Source organism: Lepidochelys kempii, chromosome 3 (genome assembly GCF_965140285.1).
Source record: "Lepidochelys kempii isolate rLepKem1 chromosome 3, rLepKem1.hap1, whole genome shotgun sequence".
Classification (NCBI taxonomy): domain Eukaryota; kingdom Metazoa; phylum Chordata; order Testudines; family Cheloniidae; genus Lepidochelys; species Lepidochelys kempii.
Genome location: NC_136382.1, coordinates 56,747,217 through 56,772,362, shown reverse-complemented (window position 1 = coordinate 56,772,362; position 25,146 = coordinate 56,747,217). Strand labels below are relative to the sequence as shown.

The 25,146-nt window shown below is 40.9% G+C and overlaps 1 protein-coding gene across 2 annotated transcripts in view; it reads left to right on the top strand.

The window, feature by feature from the left end:
- Nucleotides 1-25,146, top strand: part of COL9A1 (collagen type IX alpha 1 chain) — a 102,727-nt gene that overhangs the window by 30,294 nt on the left and 47,287 nt on the right. Inside the window, exons 13-22 of one of the 2 annotated variants that reach the window (XM_073336363.2) lie at nt 6,024-6,047; nt 6,341-6,394; nt 9,432-9,485; nt 13,532-13,564; nt 13,667-13,723; nt 14,273-14,326; nt 15,836-15,889; nt 17,972-18,025; nt 19,265-19,318; nt 25,017-25,070. In XM_073336363.2, the coding sequence (XP_073192464.1) occupies nt 6,024-6,047; nt 6,341-6,394; nt 9,432-9,485; nt 13,532-13,564; nt 13,667-13,723; nt 14,273-14,326; nt 15,836-15,889; nt 17,972-18,025; nt 19,265-19,318; nt 25,017-25,070 (492 nt within the window). Of the gene's footprint in view, nt 1-6,023; nt 6,048-6,340; nt 6,395-9,431; nt 9,486-13,531; nt 13,565-13,666; nt 13,724-14,272; nt 14,327-15,835; nt 15,895-17,971; nt 18,026-19,264; nt 19,319-25,016; nt 25,071-25,146 lie in introns of those variants that run through there. The other variant, XM_073336366.1, reaches the window with a different exon arrangement.

The window sequence follows — 25,146 nt, the reverse complement described above, 5'->3', positions numbered from 1 at the left end:
GTCATTCAAAGGCATTGAAGGCACATTCTTTAGAAAATGGAGTCTCTAGTTGATGGAATTGATTTTTTTACAACCCCATTACAAAGAGTTCATTGCATTCAGACTAACTGATTTATCTGCATGCTCTAAAGGGAATGAAAATTTCTGTGAATGGATCAAGTTTTTGAGAACATATTTTCTAACAATTTCTATCTCTTTGTGGAAGTGAAGAAGAGCCCTCAGACAGGGAAGTCCATGGTTTACATGGGTATGTTAGCCCAAGAAGGGTCAGGTTTCAGCTCATCTCTATATAAGTTTAAAAGTTTGTATGACTGAAATTTGAGTGCACGAGAGAGGGGTTTTTTTGTTTTGTTTTGTTTTTCGATGGTGAAAGACAGCATAATGTGAGAAGAGGATTTCAAAGAGAACTGTTCAGCTTTGAATTCAGAGAGGGCTAAGTATTCAGGTTTGGAGTCTGAGAAGAATTGCCAGGTTAAAGACCTTCCAGAAATGGAGAACTGGATGATTCCAGACACAGAGAAACTGAGACTGTAAAGGAAACCCTTTAAAAAGATGGGAATGGGAACAATTGGAGGGTATCGTGCCCTGATATATGGCTTCAGGAGATTAAGAATTGATTCTTCCCTGAGACTAGAATTATTGGGACTAAGTATTAGGCTTGCTCTATTCTATCTTGATCCACAACTTCGTAGCCCTGACTGTATGTTTTCATTTTTAATTGTGACCCATTAATTTTTACTATTATTTATATACAGATTCACTCAAAATGCTTAGGCATAAAAGAAAATGTATTCCTTATCTTGAATAACAGCTTACATGTAAAAAATGTTCAAGCTTAAGGTACATCATTTCATGTGGATATATTCCTTTATTTTCCAAATATACATGTTCCTTAGCTGAAAATCCAAACCCCAGGACAATTAGAGTACAAACTTGTGACAGCTAGTGGGGTCTGTGTATCCATAACATAAGCAAACTGTGGTTAGAGAAATAGCAAAACTGAGAGGGCTGCTAAGTAGATTGAAAGCACTGTTTTCAGAGGGGAAGGGAGGGTTTGCCAGTTATTCAGCAGAGTAGATGGTGAAATGATTGCTTAGGACAGTGGTTTGAATTAGCTGCAAAACTAAATTGATGGAATGATGGAGACAGCTTTGGGTTGCCAGTTCCGTTACTCATAGGATCTGAGAGAAGTGTGTATGAAGAAATTTACCACTTGAGGTGAAAAGTGACTATGGAAAATTAAAAGATGCATTAATGGAATTATTTCAACCTAAAATACATGGTACTGGAAGCTGGGCTGCATTCCTATAGATGTGAAACTTAGGGAAAGTATAGAGTATTTTAACTTCATCCAAAGGGAACCTGCAGAGAATGTGGGTTCCAGGACAGAATAATAGGAGAGCTTGTTGGAAAGGTGGATGTCAGAAATGTCTTTAAAGGATTTCCCTTCCTTTGGAAGTGGAGTTGCTACTGTGAAAACACATCAAAAATGCATCATTATAAAGGAAACCTCAGTTGTTCAACCTGACAGCTCTGCTAGGAGTGGAATTTATTTGGCATTAAGAGCTCAAATGGTTCTTGTGAGGTTTGTAGAGAACACAGATTTTTCACATGCACAAACATTGTGGAGGAATGTCACCCATGATAAGAGAGTGAATTAGAAACCATATTTGGGGGCTGTAAAAGTGAGCAGTGGGATTATGGGCCACTGTTTTGCAGTTCTAGCTGCTAGTGATCCACTCCAGTGTGCCTTGGTAGTGATTGACTTTTTTTTTACTGCATTGCAAGCTGTACTGCACGTGCCATGTAGGACATGTATGGTAGTGTGGTGAGGAAACCGGTATCACTAGTATTGAAGTGTGGGATGGCTGATATTGTGTGTAAAGTTGTGACCTAGAACACAAATATTAGTAATTCTCAGGTAAAAGGAACTGTTTATGGCCAGGAAAGAGGGATGTACTGGAGACACCTGCTGATACTATTGAAAAGTATCATTTCATTGTGGGTGAGTAAAACAAGATAGAGCAAATTGCCTATCCATTTAGTAAATGAGACTCTTGAGCCCCAGATTTTAGGAAAGGATACAATATTTGGAGGACTTCGGTGTTGGTGATCTGACACCATGGTTATTAGCATGAAAGAGCCAAATCCAGATAGAAAGAGTTCTGCTCAGAATAAATCTCTCTGGCGAATTACATTCATGGAAGCTTTCACACTGAGTGAATGGGACTGCATGCTAGAGAGAATAGGGAAATTACTGAAATTCTCCAAAAAAAGCTAATACTAGTGATCTTGACTTTAGTGAGATTAAACTGACTCCTATCCCTTCCTCTTCCCCCCTCATGGAACCTAACCTATAAACCAGGGAATAAGGAGGGCCTCTAATTCTTATCTGCAGGCATATTTTGAGAAGCACATACTGGCCTTGTTTCATGTTTCAGCCTCCTGAAACCCTGGGGTTGGTCTGTTAGACCTCAGCTATCAGAAATACAATGAACATGCTACAAAGAAGGCATATTGGTTGCCATGGTTAGATGAAAATCTGGATGCACTTGTCTTTGTGGGCTGGTTTTCTGCACTGGACTCAGCCAGTGGCCTTTGGTGAGCAGAGTAGCCCCAGCTACTCATTCACAGACTTATTTTCTCACAAAAAGGGCCACTTGAACCTGTTGAAATGCTGTGCACTAACAGAAAATCAAACACCTTGGTTACTATTGTTCATTGCCACTGCGTTGAACAATGGGAGTTTTGTCCAATGGGAGTTTTGTCCAAATTGGAACTGCAGGATTTGATCCCAATAGAAATTTTAAGGAAATGAATTTTATAATATTTCATATCCATTTTTCCTTTCTCTGTTTCTCTTCTTCTCCAGGCCCTCTTCTGACCCTCCCTCTCTTTCTTTTCCATTTTTTCTTCCAGTGTTTTCCCACCATCTCTTTAGTCCTTTTTATTCTTTCATCTTCTGCTTTTCTCTTTTGTGTACTCGTCTCAACAAAATTAGTGCAATACTTCAGATAACCACGTCACCAAACAGATGGATTTCTTTACTCTGGTAAGGTCTAGGGAGATTGGACTATCAGCTACAGTGTACATATAAGGCCTCTCAAAGCTAGAATATGTCAGAGATACATTTTTTTAGCAGTTACAATTTTTTAGAGGATTTGCTTGTCCTACAACTTTTAAATTGTTGATGTTCACAGAGTTATCTAAAGTCAGCAGAGGCTGTTTGGACCATATTTAGCCTGTCAAAGTATCACTTTCATTTCTTGCAGATCTGTGAAAAGTATTGCTCATATTTAAAGAGGAAGGAAAACAAATTTAAGCAGGATATACAAGATATGATATGCAGATGCTACTTGTAAGAGAACTGTAAGAGAAAAATGTACTGTGCATCACAAAATAAGAAACTGAAATAGTGGAAATTTGAACACTTGTATAAAATTCCTGATTGCAAATTAGATTTTGCTTCCGGATATTGTTCAGCAAAATAGACCCCAAAGTTTCCATAGCCAATATTAGCCAATATTAAAAGACATGAAAAAAATCATATTTTCCATTAATATGTAATACATTTTTATCAAATACAATGAAATCTACTCCACTAGACATTCCCTGTCTCAAACAACCATTTTAAAGTATCCTCAAGATTTCTAGTACAGTTTTGCACTATCTTTTGTTAAAGACCACTGCTTCTATACAAGGCAGTTTAGGTATTTACTTAAGACAGGATTCCTTGTACTGTACATTCACTGTACATGGCAAATATTTGGTAAGCTATTCTGATTACTTGGTTATAAATATGTTATATAATAGTGTGTGTTTGTATTATACACACACAAACACAAAGGAGGGATTTTCAGAGACACCTAAGTGACAGAGGAGCATATTTGCCATTGAAAGTCTATGGGAGTTGTGCTTCTAAGTCACTTAGATGTTTTTAAAAATCTCACCCTAAGTATTTAGCATATTTTCATATTATTTATAAAACTGGGTGAACTTCACCCATAGGTATTTTGTTTGTCACATTTTGTGTATGTACAGGAGTTCATGTTTTCAGCATCTGACTGTTGAGAATTCCCCTGATTAAACCTCTCAAATCATTAACTTCCACCATGCACAACCTGTGCTGAGGAGATATTGGACAAGATTCTGATCACAGTGAGAATGGTATAAATCTGGCCTGACTTCAGCTGAGTTAAGCCAACTCCATTTTGCTCTGTGGACACTTGCTTGTGAGAGGTGACACACAAAAGCCAGAAACCATTCAATTCTGCAACAAAGGTTGGTGAATTAGCGGGGGATCTATTTCAGAGGCTCTGCCATTGTGGCAAGTGAAGCACTGCCTCGTTTAGAAAAAGCGCAACATAAATCAGTATAAAACACATTCCATTCATCTTGATTCTATGCACCATTCTTGGATGGTAAATTTAACAGGGTAGCCCTATGAAATGAAGGATCCATATGGGGATAGCTGCTCCAGTGCCCTAAGTATGTATCCTCCTCCTCCTTATAGGCAGAATAGAAGCATGATTTCACTGAACAGCCTGCCAGCTACTACACAGCATTTAGAGACACTTCCAAAAGTACCCTTACATAAATGGTACATGTTGAGCAAAAGCTAGTTACAGTATCTCAACTAAAATTTTGACCTAGAGGCACAATTGATTAAATAACATACAGTGGTGCCTTTAAAAAGTTTCCTATTTACCAGTAGGTCAGGTATTACAGGTCTGACCATTCTCAGAGTTACGTTCTAGCCTTAAAAAGGTAAAAGGAAACTTTTAAAGGGAATCCACTAAACAGTCAGGTAAGTGTTTTCTTTTCTCTTGAGGGTGGTTATATTATGATCTAGAACTTGACTGCAGGATATGTGCTGTCAGCATGTGACTAGTAGAGGGCAAATTTCATACAAACACAAAATAGTTACGCTTCCCCCAGTGTTCAGTATTGCACAACAATGTACATTAGATTTATCACGTTAACATCTTTCAAACACACTGAGTTAAACCGTGCAAGACTTAAATTACTCAGTTAAATAACAGCAGATGGAAATGTAAGTTGTGTAGGCAAGGAAGAAAAGTTTATTTATTACTTCTCATTAAAAGAGTAAAATGAAATTATATTAGATTATCAATATGTTTGAAATTCTTCCCTCATTATGCAAGTTCTTCAAATGCTACTCTGGAAACTACAGTCAGTGCATAATATTCTGTGGCTTCTAAACTCCACTGAACCCAGGTGGTTAATTTCCTAACACAGTCCCTGATCTTGCGGAGACTCAGGCATGTGTGTAACTTTGCATGTGAACTGTCCCAGTGACTTCATTGGCACTATCTACCTGCATAAAGTTAGGCATATGCTTAAGTCTTTACAGGATTGGGGCTGAAACTTGCTATGGAGTATGTATTATACCTAACAGGAAAAACAGCATTTGTTGCTGGGAAATATCTGATTAAAATAATCAAGAACAACACTGATAGTAAATGTAAACAGGAGCAGCTCGTTGCTTCCCCTGCTCAGCAAGAACAGTGGTGGTTTAATGGCTTTAAGGGACTTAAGAAGGCCTTGAAATAATTGAAATCTTTTTCTACTTTATTATTAACCATTACTCATGGAGAAGGAAATGACCACTTCCTTCACGTGTCATCAAGGTGTATCTTTTGACGTAGGTTTCAATGCTTGATAACTAGCTAAACCTATTAATATTAGTTTCTTCATTCCTTTGCCAGCACATATATTTTTGTATTGCAGGTTAGTTTAGTCAAACAAAATTACTGTACTTGTCTGCTGATATTAAGTATCTCATGATAATCTTTATACTAGATGTTGAATATCTGTTAAAATTGCCGAAATACCTACTCAGTTATATCAAACGTGAGGGTAGTAATGTTTTAATATTCATTCATTGAAGGAACCATCACAGTTTTGTGTTTGATCACCCTACATGTTCCTACTCTTGGCATCCAACAAGATTAAATGTCAGAAACCATAAAAAGTTGCTCAACACATTTTTCTTTTTTCAGGGTAAGGGGATGCTTGGACCAGCAGTAAGTATCATTTTATACACACTACAGACTGCGATTGCATAACAAATCAAAGTAATAAAATAAAAAGACACAATAATAATTTTGGTCCTGATGTTCTGTATCTATTCCTACATAGTTTTACAACTAACATTTTAGACCATTTTAGTCCTTTGGGTGCGCAGATGTGTTTCTGAGGGCATAATTTATCTCCAGTTGCTTTGGGAAGATATTTGCCTGTGTACTGAGATCTCTATCATACAGATGACTGTAAATAATTTATATATATATTTCTTTCTTTTACTTGGTTATTGTAGGGTCCCCCTGGTGTAGCAGGACTTCCTGGTGAAGTAGGCCGTGTTGGTCCATCCGTGAGTACTGCATTATGTTTGCCAGTAATTTGCATTTTCTCACTGGCTGAAAGACACTGTGCAGAAGGAAATATAATTATTATACCATCCAAACATGGTTTAGGATAGGAGACCACAAAAACATACATAAGTATTTCATTGGATTATTTTTCCTGCTGGGATTATAGGAGGAGGAGCAGGTTGGTGGAAATCTTGTCAGAAATAAACAATAATTAATAGCACAAAAATACAACCATCTGTAATAATAGAATGAAGTTTCAGAGTAGCAGCCGTGTTAGTCTGTATCCGCAAAAAGAACAGGAGTACTTGTGGCACCTTAGATTCTAACAAATTTATTAGAGTATAAGCTTTCATGGGCTACAGCCCACTTCATTGGATGCATATGTTCATTCTATGCATCCGATGAAGTGGGCTGTAGCCCACGAAAGCTTGTGCTCTAATAAATTTGTTAGTTTCTAAGGTGCCACAAGTACTCCTGTTCTTTTTAACAGAATGAAGTGTTTCATACAGTATTCCACACACAAAAAGAATGCTAAGGATGCAAAAGAAGTCACTAAAAAAATTAGGAAAGGGCAAAGTTAAGGTTGGCTGTAGAATATTAACTTTGGCCCCTGGTGTGTTTACATTATGTTAAAATCTTTTATTACATGATCACACACTGCTTTTCCCCACGACCCCTGTCTGATGTCAGTGAATAAGGCAGTTGTTCAATATTTCTTTTGATCCTCATCATTCAGTGTGGCCCCATTTACTGCACATCAACCCAACCTTGCCCTGATTAAGGATTTTTTCTCTTTAATTATAGCCTTTTTGTGGCACTGATCTCCAGACTATCTCAATACCTCACAAACACAATTAATTAATTTATCCCCTAGACACCTCTGTGAAGTCAGGAACTATTATTATCTCCATTTTCAGAAGGAGAACTGAGACAGAGAGAAATTAAGGGCTAGTTTGTACAATTTAAATACATCCCATCCATTCACAAAGCCATGAGGATGGAGCAGTCCCTGTCGTCTCCTGAGCACTTAGCACTTATATTTCACATCTTCAGAGCTGTTTAGAGACATTATGGGTTATGCTCTTACCGGAATCAGAGGTGACCCACTCGTTAGGTAGACCAGAAAATAAACTGTAAATCAGTCATAATTTCGTCCCTGGATCAGGAGTCAGAGGGGGTAGTAGAGTAAATTACTTTATCCCTTTTCATGGAACTGTTTATTTGACACTGTTTACATAGATACTCTGACCAGTGAATAAGTGTCCCTCATCCCTGCCCTCCTACCCACTTTTCCACAGTGGTGGCTACCTGGCAAACATTACTAAGGGCAGGTTCAGCATGTTGTCTAATTTTTGCTTCATATTTTGTCACTGAAATAAGACTCAAAGCCACACTTTCGGTTGTGAAAGAAAGTAAGGAATAGCATTTTAATTTTTTTTTAATGAAGCATCCCAGCCATTTTCTTAGTTGATCATTTAACTTCAGTGTTAACCTCTCAAAACACTTTACAGTCAGTCATATCAAATAAGAACATAGTTAAAAGGTGAGACCAATCAAGAAGCAATAAGACTTGATTTAAAGTAAGACTGTAGTCAGAAAAATGATACAGAACTCCCACAGTGCTATTTTTACTGAATTATTTTCTTTCACTTACTTCCATATCAAGTTTTCTCAGTTTTATAAATCAAAAGATATTAGAGAGATGAGGTAGGTGAGGTAATATATATTGTCAGACCAACTTCTGTTGATGGAAGGTACAAGCTTTTCATCAGGAGCTTAATAAGCTGAATAAGAACACAGCTCTTATTCAGGTTTGGGGAAGGAAGCAGCATGTCTGCTTCCCGAGACCTGAGGAAGAGCTCTGTGTAGCTCAAAAACGTGTACCTGATAGCAACAGATGTCGGTCCAATAATATGTATTACCTCATCTACCTTGTATCTCTCATATCCTGGGACCAACATGAGTACAACAGCACTGTAAATCAAAGCTGTAATTCTCAGCTTGGGCTTCAAAAATCTAGTTGTACTCTTTCTGATTTGTACATCCTCTCCACTGATGAAGGTTCTTTATTCAGAAGTTAGCTGACAATTTTGTGGATGACATGTGAGGCGGAATAGGCTCTAGATTACTTTCAATACTGTACTGGTCCTCCAGTGGCAACAGTAGTAAAATCTTGGTTTGGGGCCTGCTCCTGCTTCCAGTAAAGACAACTGCAGAGTTCCCATTGGCTTCACAGTACAGGATTAAGCCCTTGTCCTTAAAGCGGGTATGCCTCGAAGACACAAACAGATCAAATAAGGGAGTGTCTGGTTTACACAATCACTTTTCTGACTATAGCTATACTAGAACAGAAGGTTATGGCATGCACGAGATGGAACAACAGAGAATTCCACAAGTAATGGGACATAGTAAAATATCGCCTCCCAAACATATTACATACTACAGTACTTGACAGTATTATTTCATATGTCATTCTATAGAATTCATCGGGAGATATTAAACAAAATCAAATGCTTTACCGTTCAAATGAAATTTCTGTTGTGACCTCTATCGTGCAGAAAATGGCCATTTCATGGCATATGTCATGTGATATCTTTTTCACTCCCTATTAAATGAGTACCAATGATACTGGTGCTCTATATGAAGTAAAGAGATGACTGGCGTTATTCAAGAAGACACCTTATGTACCACATCTTTATTTATTTTAGGATTTTCTATCATGCCCATCATCATAGCATCCACACGCTTGAATAATAAAAATAAGTCACGTGTTGTTTGAGGATTACTCCACTCTCTTAGGAGAACTTCAAGCCTGTGATACAAGCAAATACAATCTCACACCCATCTCAAATTAAGTTTATTTCCTTATACTCTACAACCAGACCTGTATTCTTGAAATTTGAGTTTTACTGTTCTAAGATTGGTTGCTTAGTCTGTCCTTTTGTGGTTGCCTCACCTTAGCTGCTGCAGGCCTGAATATACAGCTGTTGTGTATATCATTGCCAGGAATTAATTAAATGTATTCTAAAATATTAGGGTGATGCTGGAAAGAGAGGTCCTCCAGGCCCACCAGGGCCCCCAGGCCCCAGAGTAAGTGGTTATGTTTAATATATGCTAATGTTTGGATAAGTGCTGTGTCCCTGTGTGACCTATCATTTAAATCAGATTCTGTACCAGATGACTGGAGGATAGCTAATGTGATACCAATTTTTAAGAAAAGCTCCAGCGGTGACCCCAGCAATTACAGGCTGATAAGCCTAACTTCTGTACAAGGCAAATTGGTTGAAACAATACTAAACAACAGGAATATCAGACGGATAGATGAACACAATACGTTGGGGAAGAGTCAACACAGATTTTGTAAAAGAAATCATGCCTCACTAATATATAAGAATTCTTTGAGGGGGTCAGCAAACTTGCGGACAAGGATGATCCTGTAGATGTAGTATACCTAGACTTTCAGAAGACATTTGATAAGGTCCCTCACCAAAGGCTCTTAAGCAAATTAAGCAGTCATGGGATAAGAGGGAAAATCCTCTTGTGGATCAGTAACTGGTTAAAAGATAGGAAACAAAGGGTAGGAATAAATGGTCAGTTTTCAGAATGGAAAGAGGTAAATAGTGGTGTTCTCCGGAGATCTGTACTGTGTCCTGTGGTGTTCAACCTATTCATAAATGATCTGGAAAAAAAGAGGTAAATAGTCAAGTGGCAAAGTCTGCAGATGATACAAAACTACTCAAGATACTTAAGTCCAAAGGAGACTGCTAAGAGTTACAAAGGGATCTCACAAAACTGGTGATTGGGCAACAAAATAGCAGATGAAATTCAGTGTTGGTAAATGCAAAGTAATGCACATTGAAAAACGTAATCCCAACTCTCTATATAAAATGATGGGGTTTAAATTAGCTGTTACCAATCAAGAAAGAGATCTTCGAGTCATTGTGAATAGTTCTCTGAAAACATCCACTCAGTGTGCAGTGGCAATTTAAAAAGTGAGCGGAATGTTGGGAATCATTAGGAAAGCAATAGATATTAGGCCAAAAAATATCATCATGCCTCTATATAGATCCATGGCATGCCCACATCTTGAATACTGTGCGCAGATCTGGTCATCCCATCTCAAAAAAGATATATTAGAATTGGAAAAGGAACAGAGAAAGGCAACAAAAATGATTAAGGGAATGGCATAGCTTCTGTATGAGGACAGATTAAAAAAGATGGGGAACTTTTAGCTTGGAAAAGAGACAACTAAGGGGGGATATGATAGAGGTCTATAAAATCTTGACTAGTGTGGAGAAAGTGAATAAGGAAGTGTTATTTACTCCTTCACATAACACAAGAACCAGAAGTTACACAATGAAATTAATAGGCAGCAGGTTTAAAATAAACAAAAGGAAGTATTTCTTCTCACAATGTAGTCAACCTGTGGAACTCATTGCCAGGGGATGTCGTGAAGGCCAAAAATATAACAGGGTTCAAGAAAGAATTAGATAAGTTCATAGAGGATAGGTCCATCAATGGTTATTAGCCAGGATGTTAAGGGATGCAATGCCATGTTGTGAGTGTCCCTAGACTCTGTTTGCCAGAAGCTGGGAGTGGATGACAAAGGATGGATCACTCAATGATTGTCTGTTCAATTAATTCCCTCTGAAGCACCTGGTATTGGCCACTGTTGGAAGACAGAATACTGGGATAGATGGACGGTTGATCTGATCCAGGATGGCCATTCTTATGTTCTTATGTTCCTGCTCATGCAAAACTTCCACTGAAGTCAAAAGACTGAGTAAGGACTTCAGGGATGCAGCAAGGCTGGATTTTAGGCACTTAAAAGATCATGTCTAGAGGCCCAGCTTGTAGAGTCATGTGATGACATCAGAATCTCAGCTTTCATTTTTAAAAAGTAAGTTTCTAGCCCTCATGGTTGCAAAGAGAAGTTTGGGAATGTAAACCTAGCGTAATGGATGCAATGATGCCTGCTGGAGTCTGCAGATAGCCTAAAACAATAACTCAGAGAGGTGTGAACTGTTAACGCTAAGGCCTACTGCTCTGGTTAGTCCCACCAACAGCACCCAACCAGAGGATTCTGTGCATCAGGAGGAGAAGTGTCCAGTGGGCCTAGCCTATCAATGCAAGCAGAGACACCCTGCCTCCTGGGTTGACTACTGGGCGCTCACCTTCTACCACTTCCCCTGCCTCTCTGGGAGGGTGGTTCACTTTCCATTACCACTTCAAGTGGGACCTGGGTCTACCGTGTAGGGTTGGGGCTGGAGCTATAAAGGAGGGGGCAGATTCTTAAGTTGGCGCTGTAGTCCAGTACATCTCTAGTCAGAGCGTCAGATGTTTCCAAATACTGTTTTTGTGACTCTCCTCTGTGGGCCTTTTGAGAGGAGGGATTTGTACTATGCATTTACCTTTGCAGTTTTTTAATGTGCGAGAGGTGCAATTGACGGCAGATCATCATCTGGCAGACAGAGCACATGCTGGGGAATGACACACCTGGCATCTAGGAAATGAGCGTGTCATCTTAATTTCTCTGTAAGGGAAGGGATTCTAGTAAAGGGATTTCTACTATCCCTTTGCTAGACTGTCCCAACAGCAATACAGGGATCTATTTTCTTGGGGCCATATCTCATTTTCCATGGAAAGTTGCTAGAAAATGTGAAGTTGCCATGAATGATAAAACCGAGAAAAATACCAAGGAAATAAATAGCAACAAACTACACCAGGCTCTGCTGCTCCTTCTCTTTTTACACTGAAGCTTCCATCCCCCTCAGGCACCACTCCCATTCCATTTAAGGCCATTATATTCCACCAAACTACCCCCAACCTTTCCCAAATATTTGTGCTTCCATGAAAGCTCATCAGTTCTCTCAGAGTCTCACAGTGCTTCCCTACTCAAACAGAAGGCACACCTCTCCATAACAGACTGCCAGATCCTTCCATGAACCCAGTCTTGCTCACATGTAGTTACCTTTCTTCCTAACTTTTTCCCCAGTCTTCCCTCGGTAGACTCCATGATCCTCTCCTATTCCCATTAAGGCCAGACCATTTCCTAAGAAACTCATTTATCTTCTATTGACTGCATCCCTTTTGGACACAGATCTCTAACTTGCAATTCCAATGGCTGATAGAATCATGAATTGTCTATCAACTCTTCTGCTGCGAGAGGGATCCTTTTTTTCTCTAAAGAATTAAGTCTTGTCTTTATGAAGGAGATGTTTTTGTTCCGTATTAAATAATCATCAGAATGTAAGAAAGTTTGCCTTCATCTGTTTCATTTACCCAGATAACTTCTTTAAGAACCGCAACTCTGAAAACAATTTTCAGTCAATTACAATGTAGAAATACTTCTGCTGAGAACATAACATAAGATCTGTGGTGCAACTGGACTACATAGCCAAATGAGAGATGGGAACATTTAATACATAGTATTACTAAATCAGATGCAGCTGTTGATATTTAAAAGAAAAATATGGTATGTTTCTGGATACACTGAGTTCATATGTGATTATTAGGCTGAATTTATACAAAAATATGTATTGTATTACTTTAGTCTAATTCTCACATATAGCTTTTGGTACTTAAAAGAAATCCATGATGTTTTAAAAACAAAGAGAGTTTTTGCTTTTCAGAAAAGCAAATCCAAGATGGAGGGCAGAATATTGCATACAGACGCCTGCAATTTATAACAATTAAATAAAGCTCCCTTTGCATATGTCTACACAGCAGTCAAACACCTGCAGCTGGCCTATGTCAGCTGACATGGGCTCACAGGGCTTGGGCTCCAAGACGGTAAAATTGCGGTGTAAACATTCGGGTTTGGGCTGGAGGCCGGCTTCTGGGACCCTTCCCCCTTGCAGGGGTCCCAGAGGTTAGGCTCCAGCAGAAGCCTGGACATCTACACTGCAATTTTATAGCTGCAGAGCCTGAACACCACGAGTCCAGTCAGCTGACACGGGCCAGCCATAGGTGTTTAAGTGCACTTTCAGGATTTCAGCCCCAGAGATTATCTGACATTTCTATATCTTCTGCTTTCCTACACTGAAGTGTGTCAGGCGTGGTTTTTGTTGTATGAGACAAGGTCATTTTTTTCCTGTTGTTCTCTTTCTAACTTTGAACCTTTTCATCAAATTTAGGGAACAGTTGGGCTGCATGAAGGAGATCCACTGGTAAGACATTTGTTCACCTTTTTGAAAAATACAATCTTAAACCACAATATAACTTTTAAAGTTTCTTATCCCTGTTAACTCAATGTGTGGATACTTTTTCAGTGTCCCAATGCTTGTGCACCTGGTCGTCCAGGACATGCTGGCCTAATAGGAATGAAGGTAAGAGAATTGATGTACTTAAACTAGTTGCATCAACACTTCAGATATGCAGACTACAATGCTGAATCACTGATTGGGGTGGGGACTTCCTGGCCATTGGGTCTCCCATTATATTATCCAGAAAGCATGGTGCCAAGATATTTCTGAGATCACTTTCCAAAGCATCTATAGTCCCAAACTTTCAGACATGCTAGGTATTCCTCCAAGCCTTTTGATTTTATAGAAGGCCTCAGAATGTCAAATTGAAACAAGCACCTTCTTGACTCACGCTTTAGTTTCTTTTATGTTCTTTTGTCTGATTTATGGGGATAATATCCTTATGAGGGGATTACTAGTGCAGTGTTGGACACACTGATTTACTGGATCTGGGATTAGGTTTTTCAGAAGGTTGCACTACAGCCCGTTTCCGAATGTGTCTAGGTGTGCCTGGAGTTGGGGAGGTGTTACAGAAGGTACACCTGGAGAGTGGTAGGCAGGCTATGTTGGAAGAGTGGATATCTCAACTTCTAAATACATTGCCTGCACTCTTTTTTATTTCTTTTATTTTAGGGTCACAAAGGAGTAAAAGGAGAGGCTGGTGAACCAGGAAAACAAGGTCATAAGGTACGATAACGGTATTTTAATGGGCTAGCAGTAGTTTAATGGAAGGCAATGATCGGTAGCAAAATAACTGCCAGTTTAGCCTATACTTCAAAAAGAGTCATCTTGTTAGAATCCATCAAAATTATTGATAGTTCTGCCAGAAAGAACTGAGAGCCCACTTCCTGTATGGCATTTGGGTCACTATCAGCACATTGTCTGCTAAGTCATCCCCCCTATTCTTCATTCATTATCACACAGAAATTGGCATTCTCACTTTTCATTTTGACCATCAGAATAATTATTATTGAACTAACTGCACAATAAAACCAGTATTTATTAATGTTAAAAATTGGGAATTAAGTGCAGAGAGTCTATAGGAGACTAGAGAATGCTTAGGGTGGCACAGCTGAGCAGAGAGAGGGCAAAGGGAGATGGCAGCATGGGGGAAAAGAGTACATGATGGGGGAGGGAAAGGTATAAGTAACCACAACAGAGATGAAGGAAAGGGCCAAGGACTGAATCGCTTGAAGACTGAACTACATTCTCACCTAAAAACATAATTCATCTGGAATGGGCTTGTTAGATACTTGTGAGGAAATCTGGGGAACCTTGCACTACCTTTGCCCATGCTGAAACTTTTTGGTCTACAGAGGACTTCTCTTTCTTCTCTCTCAAGGCAGGCAATCTAGCACTTTAAACTACCTTAAAAACAAGGAACAAAGTTTGTGCCATAATCCCCGGCTCCATATCCATATATACAATGAAAAGAATATTAACTTCTCAGAAGTAGTCCCTCCACTTTTCAGAATGCTTGAGCTATAAGAGTCGCCAAATCCTTGTTGTGCCCCAGAACCAACCTCTTGTAAATCAGCCTAGCACTGAGAATTGTAGCTCTGCTCTCTAACAGCATACAGGGGCAAAGTGGGGGAGGGTGTTACCTGGTCACCAGGAAGGTGTCTGGATTAATAAGACACAGTATTGGTTTGATAATAACAACACAGAAGGATAATGCTGGATTGCATGTGAGGCTGTCAACATACACATCCAGCTTTCAGACTCCAAACAAAACCTCATTACAGTTTTTTAAAATCTGATTGAACAAATCTGGGAATACTAACTTTGAGAAAAATGGAATGATTTAGCTTAAATAAAATATATCCTTGCTACTCTTGAGCAAAATGACCTCCTTATCTTCATTCATATTCCTTCTTGGAGCACATTTCTTCCATGAAGCCTATAAACAGTAATTCAGCAAAGAAAGAAGTCTGCAATTTTTTATACAGAGAGAGTTGAATTGTGTTGCAATTGCCCTTTCATTTAATGAGCCAATGTATTATGTGCCTTAATTTACTATCTGTCTAATGTTAAGTGTAAGCTCTTTGGGGCAGGAAATGTGTCTATGCTGGGTTTCCTTCAACCTAGAGCATGTTGACAGGGCTCAGTGAGTAAGAAGTGGTAACTCTTATGCTGATAGTGTTTTCCCTTTCCTGGTATGGATTTGCTTCAGCTTTCTTTCTTTTGTTTTTCCAGGGTGAGGAAGGTGCCCAGGGAGTCATAGGTGATGTCGGAGCTCAAGGCCCTCCAGTAAAGTATTTCCTTTTTGAATAGCACTATCAATTTGTTTCATGTCACCATATCTGTTTATTTATAAGCAATTAGACAAGAAATAATATTACACGTCTATCTTTTAATAATAATAACACACTGATTGTGAATAAAGGTAAAAATATATAAAAGTGTGCGCAGTAAAACCTCACAGCATGCCCTTTTCTGCTCTCATGGCTTGGTTCTTGTAATGCTTTCACATTGTAAATAATGTATGGTCTGTCTTATATTACTTTTTAAACCACAGGGGGGTGACTAGATGATTGAACTGGGCTTTTCTGGCCTCACTGTGCATGATTTTGGTGACATAGACCCTAAACCTGCAAAGACATATACGTGTGCTTAACTTTGAGACTTACGGTACACTTATCTACACTGAAAAAACAAAACAAATAACAACACAGCCCTGCAGCAGTGAGTCTCAGAGTCCAGGTCTACAGATTTGGGCTTGTGTGATGGTGCTAAAAATAGCCACGTAGATATTCTCACTTGGACTGGAGCTTAGGCTCTGAGATCACACTTCTCACCATGTTTCAGACCCTGAGCTCCAGCCTGAGGGGGAAACCTCTAACAAGGCTATTTTTAGCAATGTGGGCCTAAGTCTGTGGAACTGGGCTCTGAGACTTGCTGCCATGGGTTGGTGTGTTTTTTTTTTTTTTTTTTTTTTTTTGCAGGGTAGATGTAACCTTAGACTTTGCAGAACTGAGGATTTAGTGGCCACCACTCCTGGGCAGATTGTGGTGTACTCCTATGATTTCATTGTGCCTCCCCCAAGAGTCCTAATTGCCCTGTTCCTGTTTGTTCTTACTTAGCTGGTTCCTTCATGATTAGCCCTCCCTCCAGTTCCCATAGCTAGGACAGGCAATAGGGAACAGGAAGGAGCAAGGGGGTCACTCCCAACAACAGAGCGAGGCCTTAATCATGGCATGCTTACTCCGTTTTTCAGAGTTTGTACAGTCTCTGGTTTCCTGGTGAGTGAGTTAGGAGAAAGAAGTGTGGATGGTGAGGATTTATATTTTTCTGGGATTGAAAAGAGTTCTCTAATGCTTACTGTGTCTGGGCTTGACTGGAGATTTGACTAGTGCAATTTTGGGGGAAATGAAATCATTCAGTAGGCCTTAACTATCCTTCATGCTCCTCATGCTCATGCTTCATGCTCCTAGATCACGGAGGTCCAGACAAATATAAAAGTCTGATTAGAGCTTACAGACATACAAGAGACTGCATAGAACGAAGAATATAAGCCCTTCTTATCCTTAAGACTGATAAAACCTCCCTAATAAAGTAGTTGCCTGAGCTCACTGTACTAAAAGATCCATTTTCTGTTCCTCATTTTCTAAAGCAGGCCTGTAGTGTTCATCCTCAGCCAGGCCTAGTGATTTAACACACTTGTAGTTAGTGGCCCACAGTCATACAGGTTCTCATGTAGTGCATTCATCAGGAAATAACACATTACATTACTCATTAAACTCCACAGCACGACCCGTAAGTGGCCTTACTAACAGATCTTCAAAATCACAATATTTTAAAGTGTTGTCCACTACAAGCCAGGATTCAAGAGGCAGGGAAAGTGATGTCAGCTTAAAAAGGGATATGCCAGGCCCGGGAGGGGTGGGGGGTTAATAGGGTAGACAGTAAGGATTAAAATAGTCTGTAAGGTTTCTTAGAAATAAAAGCCTTAGACCCGGTTCCTCTCAGTCAGATTTTTTCAGGGGTTTACTTCAACTTTATGCTTCTCAGAACAATGAGTATTTTTCTGTCCCTAAAATATAGTTGTGTTTGAGGCCTCAGTGCAGTTTTGGTCAATCTGACAATTCCTTCAGACTGAGCTACCTGTGTTCTAATTTGATATTTTATTAATTGTACAGTTTTCAAATTACCACATGAATTAAACATTTTAATGCAGAAGCATTTGGCTCTTTTTTATATACAAGGGAAGGAATAAAATAATGACAAAGAAAATATGTAGTACCTTAAGAAGTCTACTATCTGAAAACTACCACATTTCTGATAACAAAATAGCAGTATGGTCTAAATTGTCACAATACTTTTCATTTTCAGGGGATTCAAGGGTTGAGAGGCATAACTGGTATAATGGGAGCCAAAGGGAACAAAGTAAGTACTAGCAATTATCTCTATAGAATATAATGTAGCTGGTAGTCAGAGATTGGCCCCACTACATGTAATTTTTAAACTATGGGTCACTATGCAATGGGTGCTTTCTGGGTTTAGCCTTACTTCAACTTTTGATACCCTCCTTTGCTATGCCTGCACTTTCCCGCTCCCACCAAGTGTGCTCCAGCAATTGTAACATCATAAATCTGGTCAGGAAGACAGCCAACCCTTTCTTTTCTGAGTAAATGCTTTCTGTACATCAGCAAATTTTGTTGAAGTGGACTTTCTGCAGTTTCTTACTATTCTCTCCTTCTCCCCAAGACTTACAGTAGTTTGGCATATCCTCTTGGTGCTGTTGGCAAGGCATCAAGCTTAATTGTGACATTAATTTACACAGGCCATAACCTTTTGAAATAAAACTAAAGTTTATTGAATATTCCTTTCCCCTGATTGTGTCCACCTCAACCTTTCTACTTCTTCTATCTCCTATTTTCACCTGCTTGCCTTGGTAAATGGATCACTTTAATTCAGTTTCAATAGCCAGTCACTGAACAGAATGGTGCAAATCCAGTCTGAGTATCCAGTGAAAGATATGGAAAGCAAAGCTTTCTTGTTCTACAATTCCTACCATATATCCACACTGTCCCCTTCCACAGTTATTTGGCCACTTACATTCCTGCCCCAGCTATGTGAAATACTTACTGCCTCTCTCTGAGACACACATTCCTTATTCTTTCTAAATCTTTTCTGAAGACAATTCTTTTCACTTTGGCTTATAATTGATTCTCTCTATAAAGAATTTTTGAAGATAGTTTTGAGACACTATATAAAAATCAATTGCAATTCACATTTTGATGTCAGTCTGTTATGCTATATACATGCAGTATGTTTTTGTGTGATGCAGGGAATTAGTTAATGACAACAATGAATTGTTCTGAAATAGTTTAAAGTGACTTGCTTCATCATTGTCCAGTACATTTTGATAGAGGAACGACAATTTCATATATAACATTTGATGGCATTTAATTATATAACTCCCCAAAAGGTAAACTAGAGTTTAAAAAGATTAAAAAGCCACTTTGTCAAAACAGTTTGTATTTATAATAATAACAATCCAGAGCCAAATTCAGAGAGGTGCAGGGCACTTGCAATTCCTATAGAAGTAATTGGGATATGTAGGTGCTTGGTACATCTCAGGGAGTCAGCCTTACTATCTTGTGTTATCTCTTTATTTTGTAGGGTGCTCGTGGCCTTGATGGTGACCCTGGTCCACGAGGGCTCTCTGGTGGATCTGTAAGTAGAGTTTTGTGTCAGCCAGATCCTTCAAAGTGATGTTAACTATTAATGTTTATAAAAATAAAGTAGGGGGCTGTCTGCTTTGGCAAAGGGTTTTCCCTTAGTACAGGAGAGGGGAAACTATGGCCTGATCCAGCCCGTCAGGGCTTTAAATCCGGCCCTCGAGATTGCCAGCTCCATGGCACTGTGGGGCTAAGGCAGGCTCCCTGACTGCCCTGGCCCTGCACTGATCCTGGAAGCAGCCAGCACCAGGTCCCTGCGGCACCGGGGGGAAGTGGGGATGGCTGCAGATGGCTCCATGTGCTGCCCTCACTTGCAGGCACTGCCCCCAGCAGCTCCCATTGGCGGGGAACAGGGAAACCGCAACCAATGGGAGCTTTGGGGGTGGTACCCACAGGCGAGGGCAGCGTGTGGTGGAGCCGCCTGCCCCACCCTACCCCCAAGAGCCACTGCTGGACCTGCTGGCCACTTCCAGGAGTGGCGCGGGGCTAGGGCAGGCAAGGAGGTAAGTAGCACTGGGCCAGAGCCCCCACCCTTCCAGCACCCTGAATCCGCTAACCCTCTGCCTTGAGCCCCCTTCCACACCCCCTCCTGCACCCCAACCCCTTGCCCTGAGCCCTTTCCTGCACACCACACCCCCTTCCACACCCCGCACTCTCTCCTGAACCCCAACCCCTTGCCCCAGCCCTACATTCATGGTCCTGCATGCAATTTCCCCATCCAGATGTGGCCCTCAGACCAAAAAGTTTGCCCACCCCTGCCTTAGTATGTGTGGAAACAAATAAAAGGTTCTCCTAAACAGAGAGGAGGTAATAAGTGATTTAAGGTGTCTTTTCCTTACAACTACGAAGGTGAGCTTCCCCTGACATATCTGATACAAGAGTGCAGTTGGTCTATGGAAAAATCAAGACCAAAGGGCAAAATTATAGTCTCATTAGATCATTGTAAAGTCAGTATAATTCCACTGATATCAGGACAAATGAAAGAATTTGGGCCATTGAGTTTAGTTATGATTTTAAAAGTTACATATTTTCATAACAAGTATTAAATAGCCACTTACCTTAGCTAGAAAGCAGGAACAGCTGGCCACTAAGGGCTCCTGGAGCTGACTCCTAGCTAATTCCCCAAGAGCCACAATGGACGCTGTTCTATCAGTAGTGTGGCTAGTGTATTGGCAAGTTGAGAAGGCTGAAGTCTTTCCTGCTCCTACATTCTCTACAGCAGTGCTGTTTAATCTGTTCATCTTCATACTATTTCACCAAGGTCAAGGGGCCACAGTCAGTACTTTAGAGCAAGCCTTTTGTCCTGTTGCGTGCACTTTTCACTGTTTGAGCGGCAAACGGAGCGGAGAGCACCTATAAATTCCTTGTGGGCATAAAGCCAATGTATCCACCTGCTACATCTCGCTCCATGCAGCCCCGCCTCTGGGGGTGGGAAGGAGGAGTAGCTGGCTAGCCCCAGCTGGCATATGGCCCCTAAGGGATGGCTCTAACTGGTATAAGTCAGAGCAAGCTGTGGAGAGACTTCAGGCTCCCCCAGACTGAGCTAGGCAGAGAATAAGGGAGCCATTATTAGTGTTTGTCAGCTTCTCTCTCTCATTTCCCCTTGGGGTGGGTGTCGTGGGAGGGGAGTCATTCTTTGGTAGGCACAGCCTCAGGTGCAGACAGAGCCAATCGAACTTCTGTTCTGCTTCCCCTGGGCTTCCACATCCTGACAGAAAAGCAGGGAATGAAGCAACTGGTGCTGCTCCCTCCAGCCTCTTCTGCAATGAGCAGATGCCTAGCGGGTGAGCTGGATAGCAATTACAGCAAGGAAGGGACAACAGTTGCTCAGAGTATTCCCATCTCACCTCAGAGCTGCTCCTGTTGCCATGGAGGAAGAGGTGTCCGCATCTGGATCCCTGTAGTAATAGGGTTAATTCAAACACTTCAGTTTAACAATTGCAGGGCATTTTCTTCTTGACACAGTTACGCTCAAAGGCTATAACTTAGACTCTTGGGAGACAAAAGTGTCTCCACCCCAGACCCAAGGTTGGACACCACTGCTTTAGAGGCTGCTGTACACTTATAGCTGGCTGCCGCAGTGAGACTTCTGGTTGCATTGGAGCTTGTAGCAAAGCGAGATTCACCAGTGCGGTGCCTCCTGCTGGTCGTCTTGGGAATTAGCTCTTTCCAGCCCAGAGCACCGTCTGCAGGCCGGTGTCTTGCCTGCCGCTGGCCCCGTGTCCCTCCCAGACCCCAGTGCCCTTTAACCTGGGGTTCTGCCCCAGCAGTACCCCCATACTCTAAGTCTCCCCTCTCAGGGGAACCCCCAACCCTCTAAACCCACCTTGCCTCAGTGGCTACTGCCCATCATCTAGCCCCCGCTCACTGGGGCAGACTGCAGTGTAATGGCCACTCATCACTGGCAAGGGGTTAGGACCTAGTGTCTTTGCCTATCCCCAGGCTGCCCCTCTGCAGCCCCAGTACTTTTTGTAGGCCTTCACCAAGGCCTGCAGCCTGGGGTTTTACCAGGCTGGAGCTCCCTGGATCCCTCTGCCCTTCCCCAGCACTGCTGCACCTCAGGTATCTTGCTTCCCGGCAGCTAGCCCTTCCCACTCCAGGGCTAGAGTGAGACTCCTTCAGCTCCTGGCCCCCAGCCCTCTTATAAGGGCCAGCTGGGCCCTAAATGAGATGGCCACCACGTGTGGTCAGCTACTCACTCCCCTTATTTCCAGCCACAGTGCTCTCCAGGGCTGCTTTTACCATTGGCTCCCCAGGGAAGCCCTCTCCCAGGGCTGTTTTAACCCCTTCAGGGCAAGAGCAGGGTGACCACCCCGCTACAGAGCTGTTCTAGTCACACCTCGATATATGGCAGCATGATGTTTCTGTTTTGTGCTTGCTTCATTTTCAGGAGCCCCGACTGCCCTGCTGCTGGTGCCACATGTTCCAAAGTTAGCTCAGACATTCACTTTAACTTTCCCAAAAGTTCCTTGTTCAAAATCCCAACATCTAGATAATCTCTTATGTGTTCTCCTTACTGATGCCAAAGTCACAATTCTCTGCTTCCAAGAGGCTTCCAAGCTTTCTCCAGGTCTCTGCCCTTTCAGTAAAAGCTTGCCATTTGTGTGTTACATTCAATATTGAAATGCAACAATCACCAAACTTTTAACGAATGATTAGTATGTGTATCCTCAGAGAAAATGCAGGGAGACAGCACAATGGGCCTCCTTTTCTTCCCACTTCCCCATCAACCTCCCACATCCCCACTGATTTCCCAGTGTTTCACTTCTCAAATCTAACTAAACTGAAGGGAGGACAGGGGATGAAGGGAAGGAAAAAGTAGATCAAATACCACCAGTTATTGGAGGTGACAGTTGCCGCTGCTAGGAATCAGCGCCCGAGTTACAAAGGTTTTTAACATAATTCAGATATAAGCAGATTCTGAGGGAATCTGGAAGTAATTACCCCATACCACCTAGGATCATTCTACTTCTCTAGTTGTCTCCCCAGCCACCCTTCACATAACGTTCAACCTTATAGCTGATCTCATTTAATCTCTACTAGACAGGATTTCTTCATGCTTAAGTGCATAATCATAAACTGTACAAATGACCATATATGTAAATAATTCTCTCTCCAGCCCATGATGTAACATTGCACAATTAGCCTGTGTGTGTTTGAGCATTTCTGTCTCTGAAGCCTCAGGAATAGATGATTTCCTGTAACTGATACCAGACAAGATGGGCCAGGTTAGCCTGATATAACAATTTGTGTTCTTAAAATGGCATATGTAAAAAATAAAGAAAAAATGTTTTTTTAAAAATTGGGCATAACATACATACATAACTTTGCATCTATTCCTGCCCACTATCATAACACAGCAGCAAGCACTTTTATGTTTTGGAGACACAAAAGTCACTTGTTTTACAAACAAAACACATAAACTTCTCTTTGCATTATTCAGTTGAATGATAAAAGTCAGTGACTCTTCCCTTTCATGCATGAGGATAAACAAATCATTTTTGAGTCCAATAGAAGCTAAATGTTGTCCATTTAAATAAGGGCACTTTACCCCTTTTCTAACAATATTTGTTTTGGTGGGGAAAGCAGTTTGGGTGTTTTAGATGTCATAACAAAAGGGTTCAATGTATTTAGAAATAAAAGGTAGCCGTATAGCAGAGAAATTGTTCCAATTAAGCACCTTTATACAGTTGGTATTGTGTATTGTATAGGTTTTTTCAGACATTTTGAGTCTGATAGTTGCTATTGAAGTTAACGGTGTAACTTGATAACAGGAGAACAGGCACTTAGTAAAAAGATGTTTATTTCTCAGTGCCAAGTCTCTAAACTCACTTTGGGGTCTGAAGGTCAAGTTGGGTTCTTTTCTGTTTGCACATCATTATCCCACATTGGAACGGTTCCATAAAGTGGACCTGGGCTCAATGGTGCGGTCCCTAACTTTTGGGCATCTTGCCTCCTAATGGAATCTTCAGCCCTAAGTTAGGTGCCCAGGCTCCTTATACAAGGCATGGGGAGAGTTAGGTGCTTAAAGAGATTCACAAAAGCCAGCCAGCTGAGAGGGGAGCTGCCTAAACTAGCCAATAGGAAATGCTGAGGAGAGGGGAGATATCTAAGCCCAGTTCCCCAAAGTTCATTCTCGCAAAAACTGAAGAGGAGCTTGTGTCCCATTTTACCCACCCCTGAATACCCTTTATCCCAGTGGTTAGAGCACTCACCCAGGATGTGGGAGACCCTGGTCCACTTTGTGTAGAATACTTACACACACAATGGAGCAGGGACTGGAACTTGGGTTTCCCACATGAGTGCACTAAGCACTGGGCTATGGCATTATTCTTACCCTTCCTGTGGCCCAGTGAATATTTAAATAGCTTATATCAAGTGGAAATCAGGCAGAGGGGGGACACAGCCTGCATGAGTGCCCTAACTTCTGGCCAACATCAGGGCCTGTTAACTATAAACTACACAGGCCAATCAATGTCAATGTAAATTGCACAGTAGTTTCAATGTAAATTAGACATATTTAATTTAGAATTAGTGTGTCCTCCACAGAAAAAATATAGATTTACTCACCTTCTGAGCGTAAATACCTAAACACCTGAAACAATGTTTTGATCCAATAAGGAGAAGGGAAGTACCATCTTTTATATCTTAAGAAGGTTTGAGAAAACTGTATACCTATCTATAATTGTCTAAATGGACTAGTCAGCATGGACACCACCATACAGTGAACATAGATATCGTCCCTTCCCATAGTAAAGTGATTTCCTTTTAAGAGGGTTCCATTGAATTACTTTTTAGTTGTTTATAGAGTGAGAGTGCAGCCGAAGCGGAGTATGGGTAAAGGTGAAAACGAAAGGACACTTAAAAGGCAGTGATGCTCATTAAAAGCTAGATCTTGCATCTTTATGCACCCAAACGCTAATTGGCTTCACTGGAAGTTTTAGCTGTTCCCAAGTAATGCAAGACTGAGCCATTAAACTGAAATTCACCAATTAGAGGGAGCCCACAAAGGTCACGATGTACCATTTAAGGCCCACCTAAACGCTTGATTTGGGGCTCAAATGTTGCACAGGGCCAAGCACACGCTCTCTGCACAAGAGTGAATTTTACCTTTCATGTTTTATCTGATTTCATTTAATCAATATGACCAATTGTATTCTGACTTTGTTGCTAAATGAAAATGTTTCCTGCAGGGTGACCAGGGACAGAGAGGTCTACGGGGAGAGACAGGTCCAAAGGGTGACAGGGTGAGTTCAAATCATATTTACAAGTAAACATTTAGCAGTAATATTATATATTACATGTTACATGTGCTGAAGGTAA